The 7671-nt window shown below is 49.3% G+C and overlaps 1 protein-coding gene across 1 annotated transcript in view; it reads left to right on the forward strand.

Moving 5' to 3' along the window:
* ENO1 (enolase 1) overlaps positions 1-7671 on the forward strand; it is a 14904-nt gene that overhangs the window by 3288 nt on the left and 3945 nt on the right. The window contains exons 2-8 of the mRNA XM_045299210.1: positions 1551-1675; positions 2361-2519; positions 3756-3814; positions 5611-5680; positions 6041-6174; positions 6490-6712; positions 7579-7669. Of these exons, the coding sequence (XP_045155145.1) occupies positions 1551-1675; positions 2361-2519; positions 3756-3814; positions 5611-5680; positions 6041-6174; positions 6490-6712; positions 7579-7669 (861 nt within the window). The remainder of the gene's footprint in view (positions 1-1550; positions 1676-2360; positions 2520-3755; positions 3815-5610; positions 5681-6040; positions 6175-6489; positions 6713-7578; positions 7670-7671) is intronic.

A 7671-nucleotide genomic window follows, 5' to 3' on the forward strand; every position in this document is an offset into this window, starting at 1 on the left:
GGGTCTGATGTATAACTGGATGTGGTGGAGGGGGGTTGGGAAGGAGCTTCGGGCAGAATCACCCAGTGGTGCTGAGCTCACTGAGATCTGCCAGTCAGGCTGAGTCACTGTGAGTCGCACGCCTGCCTGCCCTCCTCACCCATCCTACAGAACAGGGAGGGGTTCTGAGGCTGGATCCATTGGCACCAGAAGCCTACCTGGGGCTACTCACCAGGACGCCATACATGCTGTGAGGCTCCTTAGGATTCTATGCCCTGTGGCTGGTGCTGTGGGTCTTCCAAGGGGCTGAGAATGTTCCTTGGCTGGTGAGAGTGCCTTGCTTAGTCAGGGGCGAGACTCCCCTGGGAAACGAAAGGACTTAAAACAAGCAAACAGAAAAGGCCTAGGTCATTGGAAGATTGGAAAGAGCGGCTTACTTAAACATGAAATGGAATAGATAGATGTATATATATTTCCCCTTGAAACACTGTGAAGTTAGAATATTTTAAAATAATTTTGGTAAATGATACTCTGTCGCTCATTTCTCTTTTTTTTTTAACAAACAACATGGAGGGTGGATTTGTCAAGAGCCTTTCATCACTGGCCTTAGGCTTGGTGAGTGCACGGCCAGTGGGAGCAGGTCCTAAGAAATGTGTGTCCTTGTCATGGATGAGCACACAAGGGAGGCAAGCAACTCAACTATCATCTGTTTCAGTTCCCTGGTTGATTTGAGCCCCCAGCCCCCCCCCTTGTTCACTTGCCTGAACGTCCCTCCAAATCTTTTTTTTCTGATGCTTCTGTTTTTTCTTTTAAACTTTGTGAATGAAGTGGAAGTTTAGAGTAGGTCATTAGTTTACATTCAGCAATTCACACACAGTTTGCTTCCACTCGTGCATTGCGGTGTCCTCACTTAGCCCACTCCCTCCGTTTCCCTCCTCTTCCCCCTAACCCTCTGAGCTTAGTCCTTCGGTGCATGTTGCACTTGTGGGCTTGAAAAAACGAACAGTGGCATCAAGTCAGTTCTGCTTTATTAGAGACCCTGTAGGTAAGGGTAGAACGCCCCTGTGGGTTTCTAAGACTGTAGCTGCACTGCAGGAGAAAATGTCTTTTCCCCGAGGAACTGGTTGGTGGCTTCAAACTGCTGACCTGGTAGTTAGCAGCTCACCCCTTAACCCACTCCACCACCGGGCTCCTCTTTTGAGCTTCAGCAATTGATGATTCTACCGTGGATGGGAGTGCCACTCCAAACCTGAAGGATGACTGAGGGCCCCCTCCTATCTCCATCCAAGCAGTAAACCTGGTCTCTTGTATGATTTTGTCTACTGACCAATTTTCACGTGGCTCAAATGGGGCAATTCTTTACCCAGAAGAGTAATTGCAGGCGATTAACCATACTTCCTGTTCCTGTCGTCGCCTCAACGGGTCTGTTTCCTGTAACCTACTCTGCAGTACTCCCTCCGCTCCCTTCTCCAAGGTTTGCCGGTTTATGGTCCTTTGTGTAGCTGTAGCCAGATGGCTGCTTGATGCCTGTTAGACTGCACAGTTCATTGCTTAATGGTGTCTTAATGCAGCCAACCTGATACTTCTTTACACTTGATTCACCCTGGTTTTGAGGTTCCTGTTGTGCAGGGAACCCCCAAAATAGCAATTCCCATTGTCCAGACTGAAACCGGCGAGCTGCGGCCGCGCTTCCTCTGTGAGCTCTGGAGCCAGCACTTTGAACACTCAAATATCCTGGCAGCTGCTGCCCACACGTGGTCACTGAGATGTGTTGTTTGAAGTGTTCTGTTTGCATTTTATTTTGAACTAGGTGATGGTTTACAAAGTAGGTCCGTTTTCCATTCAGCAGTTCACACATATCTTGATTCACAGCATTGATGGCAATCCCCACCACGTAACGTCGCTTATCCTACTGCCTCCCTGTGTGTTTTCCACTTTCCATTTCTCCTGACCCTCCTGAAACTGAGTAATACACATTGGATTTTGAGGATTTGGTATGAAAAATAGAATATCAAATGGTGTTTGAAATGATGGTTTGAATATATTTTAAGTCAATACAAGGAATTCATTTTAACAAAGCTACTAGGACATCGTACATTAAAGCCCCACCAGATGCTCACGGTGCACCTCCGTGGGCAATGTCATTAAGTTGTGGTCTGCAGAGTGAGCACTGGGCTCTGGGACCTCCCCATTCGGGGGCTGCAGTCACTGGTGAGTTTGAGCAGCCTGCTCTGAAGCATTTCTGTTAAATTCAAGACACATGTCTGCTTTGCAGTAGGGTCCGTGTTGTAGTCCGAGCAGTGTGGTATGTGGGAAGAAGAGGCCGCTTGGTAGAAGGACGTGACCTTGTGTTCTGAGGGTGGGTGCCATGTGAGTGGGAGGGAGCGTGGCGAGGAGCTCTGACTGTCTTCATCCAGTTTTCCCTTCTCTCCTTCCCCTCGCAGGGCTCTTCAGAGCTGCTGTGCCCAGTGGTGCCTCCACTGGGATCTATGAGGCCCTGGAGCTCCGGGACAATGATAAGACCCGGTATCTGGGCAAAGGTAAGAACTGGAGACTGGCTTCCACACTGCCATGCCCTTCCTCTTCGGGTCTTTGCAGACAGCCCATGGCCTGTGCTGGCTCCTGGTGCCGAGGGCTGTCTTGCGTCTCCATCCTCATGGGTCCAGGGCCCTCAGGGTGAGAAGAGAGCCTGTTTGAAACTAAGGAATGCTTCCCCTTCTCTCCAGGGGGCTTGGGAGCTTTCCAGGCCCTCTTCAAGGGTCCATCCTGGAAAGGAAAGTCTAGAGGTGTTGGTAAGCCACTCTTAAATTGGTGGATTACACAGGTCAACTGTGTTAACTGGATCTGTTGACTGATTGGCAACTTTGTGGCAAAGCCAGCCACTGGCCCAATTAGTGGGTTTTAACTTTGCCATCCTGTAGGTGGAACCTGTGTGGGTACATGCCAGAGGAACAGATCGGGCTAGAGCATGCGTGTCTCACCAAGGACAAAGACCCTGGCATTTTGTAGCCCCCAAAAGATCCCAGTGTTGGTGTTTTCATGATGAGGGGGCAATCTAAAGAGGCTCACCCTGAGGAAGGCTGTACAATGGGGCTCGGTCACACCGTACAGACTAGAGATCACGTTCCCATCTGTTACCATTGCTTGCTCCCTTCAGGAGTCTGTGTCTAAAGCAACAGGAATTTGTGCCTTGATGGTAATAAATGCTCATAAATAAATACTTAACCAAGAGATGAACTCACGGTCTCTGAACTATTCTCGTCTGCCTTCCTGTTTTCTCTCTCTCTTTCTCTCTCTCTCTCTCTCTCACCCTGAGTCCTTCATGCCCTGTTCTCTTCTGAGTTTTCTTTTTTTTCCTTCTCTTGTCAATCTCTACTGGTCAGGTGTCTCCAGACCCGTTAAGTATATTAATGAGTTCCTGGCACCCGCCTTGTGCACCCAGGTAATCAGGGGCATCTTCTCGGTCCGTGGCTCCTCAGCTGGTGTGTCCAGTGCATGGTCTTGCAAACTAACTACCTGCAGATGGTCTGAGGTGGTTGCTCTGTGATTGGCTCTAACCCTTTGGGGTCCTAGGTCAGAACCCTCAGACTGGGCCATATAGCCCTCTGATCCTGGGGGTGGATGGGGAGAATGGGGTCTTTCAGGAGGGGCCATTGAAGATCTTCTGGTGGCTTCTGAATATCTGGGTTGACTTCTTCAATGGCCCTTTCCAGCAATGTTGCTCAAGCCTGGTTTTTTAATTCATGTCAGTAATTCGATGTGGTTGTTCCCTCTAGGTGTCTCAAAGGCTGTTGAGCACATCAATAAAACGATTGCGCCTGCCCTGGTTAGCAAGGTAGGAGCCGTCTCCCAATCAGTAGTACCCATTCATGTCCATAGAGCATTTCCCAGAGTAGTGGGCTTCCTGTGTGTTGAAGAGCTTACTCTGAGAGCTAAAGCAGCCAGTGGGATTCCCTGTCTGGCTATTTCTCACCTGCCACGGCTTGTGCGCCACGTCCACCATGCATGGTATTGGGATTGATTCCTGACACGGCCTCCGGCTGTCTTGACTTTGAAGGAATGATCCTAAAGTTTGGAGAGTACCTCTGTCAGGAGCAGGACCCTCATTCTTAATGCACTGGAAAGTTCTATTGGGAGCCCTGGTGAGGATGTCGGTGATGTTAGCAGAATTGCTAACTGCAAAGTCAGCTGTCAGCCCAGCCAGGAAAAAGATGGGGTTCCCTCCTCTCACGGAGATCTCCGCTCCAGAGACCCTCCTCGTGTAGGGTTGCTATGAGTCAGAATTACTCAGTGGCAGATTTTATAGTTATTTACCCTGTTTTAATTCAAGTTGGGTTATTTGGGTTTGGGGTTTGTTTGTTTTTTAACGCAGATTTAGCGTTTCACTCGAAACTCCATGTAAGAGGGATACTCGGCACCCTGACGCAAATCTCCTCAAGTTTGTGTCTCTCCTGTCCCCTCTGTAACTCCTGCGAGGGAATGATGTGAGAGCCTTTGTCTACAGGAGTTCTCTCAAGTTCAAACACAGCCAGCCCGGTCCCCTCTGAGGATTCATTCCTTCTGTAACCACAACGGCTCCCTCCCTGCTGATTCCTCTGAGCCTGGCCTTGGTGGCACTCTGTAATTGATCCCTGCCCACCTCCTCCCCAGGCTAATTCCTCACTACTGCACTGGGCTATGCCCTTCATCGCAGCCTCCTGGGCGCCTGCAGACAGCACAAGCAGGGGAAGCTTTCAGCAGGCCGAGGGCTCTCTGGGGCTCTTTCCCCTTGGGGGAGGCATGCAGCTGGACTGCTGGGGAGGTCCGCCTCAGACGCCATCTGCTTGTGTGTCTCTTCCAACAATGCCTTATCAAGAGCAAAGCACTCCACATCATCCCTGTAACAATTTGGAGAGGGGGTGGGTGTGTATTTTCATAGTTTAGTTTAAGGTTTAGTTTAATTATATGGTTCCTCTGTTACACATTTCTTTTTTTTAATTTTTTGAGACTTCATAGAATACCAGATTTTAGTTTTACTGAAAATACTCCCTTTGATCAGTCCTCAAACATTTTGCTTAAGTGATAATGGGGCTGCTTGCACTAGTCATCTCTCCAATGCTAGTGGCGGTGTGGCATCAGTGTGTGTTGTGTGTGGATGATTGCAGATGGCCCATTAATGTTAAGCATATAATAATGAATGGTGCATTTTTATTCATTTATTGCCCCCCAAAAATTATTACCAATTTTTCCCTAATGCACCTACAGAAGTAACATGCTCATGCACAGCAAACTAAACGCACAAGGAGGTTGTGTGGTTTGTACATAAAAAAGTGCAATGCCTGTGTATTATGAGTGAAAACAGTACCTGAGAGTAGTGCCGTATGTAGCATGTGCTAGACAATTTTGCTTTGTTTAAAATGTAGCTTTGGGTTCTCAGGTGACTAACCTTCATGGCACAAGGCCCTTGTCATAAGTTGTCCCTGTGTGTGTCATTATTAGCCCCCCTTGTTTAGGTGATGCCTAACTAACACCCTTGAAGCAGGCAAAAGGCAATTTCCCCTCCCTGCTGATTTCTCATTTGGGGTTTTTGATGTGAACAGCGTGGCCCTGAGTCTCTCCCCCTGAAAGCTCACCCTCTCTCCTTCCTTGTAGAAGGTGAACGTGACGGAACAGGAAAAGATCGACAAGCTGATGATTGAGATGGATGGAACTGAGAATAAATGTGAGTGGCCCAGGAAGATTTTGACCAAGGAAGAGAGCTGGACAGTCCATCTCTCCCCATTTCTGTGACTCACCCCAGCAACTGGGATTTTTAAAACCGGGAGCATTGCCAGGTTATTAGGGAGTCATTTGCCCTTAATTACCAACCATTTTCTAGAGTTTACAATAGATCTGTGACCCACCAAGTGGGGGGGGCATCTCGTAGTAGGGAAAACCGGGGGGGGGGGCCTGCTTAATTTGCTTAATTGCATATCTAATGTGGATACTTTACACTATGAGGAATAGGGGTGCAGAAGGGGTCGGAATACCATCTGAGGTGGTGAGTGATTACTGTCAATTCATTGATCCTGTTCTCTTCCAGCAAAATTTGGTGCAAATGCCATTCTGGGCGTGTCCCTCGCTGTGTGCAAGGCCGGAGCTGTTGAGAAGGGAGTCCCCCTATACCGTCACATTGCTGACTTAGCTGGCAATTCCGAAGTTATCCTGCCAGTTCCTGTGAGTTGCTAATTTGAACTTTGCAGATGGGGAATAGGGTGTTGGCAGGGTCCGCGACACACCTCCCACATCCAGATCCATCTTGCGGTAGGAGCCAAAACCAGACTGAGCCTGATGGTTGAGATCAAACATAATCACAGGTGCTTAGAACAGTGGGTGACCCTGGTGGCAACAGGATTGCTATGTCCAGAAGCCAAGGGGGCCTTTTTTGGCGACAGCAGGCCCAAGGCTCAGGCTCACCTTGGAGCCTTGTCATTGGACCCTATTCTTTGGGTCCTGTGGGCTGAATGCCGGACTGTCCCCTCTCCCTCCCAGGCTTTCAATGTGATCAACGGCGGCTCCCATGCCGGCAACAAGCTGGCCATGCAGGAGTTCATGATCCTCCCCGTCGGGGCAGCCAACTTCAAGGAGGCCATGCGCATCGGGGCCGAGGTATACCACAACCTGAAGAACGTCATCAAGGAGAAGTATGGCAAGGATGCCACCAATGTCGGGGATGAAGGCGGATTTGCCCCCAACATCTTGGAGAACAAAGAAGGTAATGGCTCCAGGGGGGCCTTTGGGGGTAATGGTCTTTCCAGCCTCTGTTGAAGTTGGGCAAGCAGGGTTGTAGAGAGGGCATCTAGAGCTGCTGCTTCACTTTGACCAAGGAATTTCTTTGCTGTTTTGACACCATCTCGCCCCTGGAGGGGTAAAACCTGGTCTGTCTGCTTGCAGTTGGTGGCTGCGGCCCACAAAGCTGCAGTCAGGCTCACGCAGGCGTGTGCTCTTTTTGCAGTCTGTTTGACTCCTTTGGGAGAAGGTGCATATAAGATAGCACGAGTTCAGCACAGACGTTTGTGTTGTAGGAGGAAAATGTGTGCTCAGCTGGATTTGTATTGTCTCAAAGGGCAGACTCCGTTCCTTCACTGGTTTATGTGTATGAAGTGCTAAAGTTCAGCTACATGTGGCTGGTGGTAGTAGTAGTATTTTGACATGATTTCACCCAGCCACTTAGGATCTTTGAGGGACAGAGGTCCAGTGTGTGGCGCCGCCAGATCAGAGCCACACTGCCATGTAAGGTGAGCCCGAGGCTGACAACAGAGCAGAGCTGTGCGCCCTGGGCTCCCTTCTACCACAGGCCTGCTCTGGGCTTCTGACCTCAGCTATTTAAGGCATGATCCTCGGCCAGCTGATCTCAGCTGGTCACTGTAACTGATCTTGGCCAACAAGTTCATCCTGAACGCTAAATTTAGTAGCATTTGTCATTCAGGATTATCCAAGTTGATGCTGAATTTAAAAAGGTATTCAGACTCAGTGACATGAAGTCAATTCCAACTCATAGCTTCCCTGTAGGATAAGGTAGAATTGCCCCAGTGGGTTTCCTAGACTTAACTTGACTGTGCAACTACCATCCCTTTCCAGCCCTGGAGCTGCTGAAGAATGCTATTGGGAAAGCTGGTTACACCGACAAGGTGGTGATTGGCATGGACGTAGCTGCCTCCGAGTTCTTCAAGT

Source organism: Echinops telfairi, unplaced genomic scaffold (genome assembly GCF_000313985.2).
Source record: "Echinops telfairi isolate 266 unplaced genomic scaffold, ASM31398v2 ScPeMD7_7457;HRSCAF=8495, whole genome shotgun sequence".
Lineage (NCBI taxonomy): Eukaryota > Metazoa > Chordata > Mammalia > Afrosoricida > Tenrecidae > Echinops > Echinops telfairi.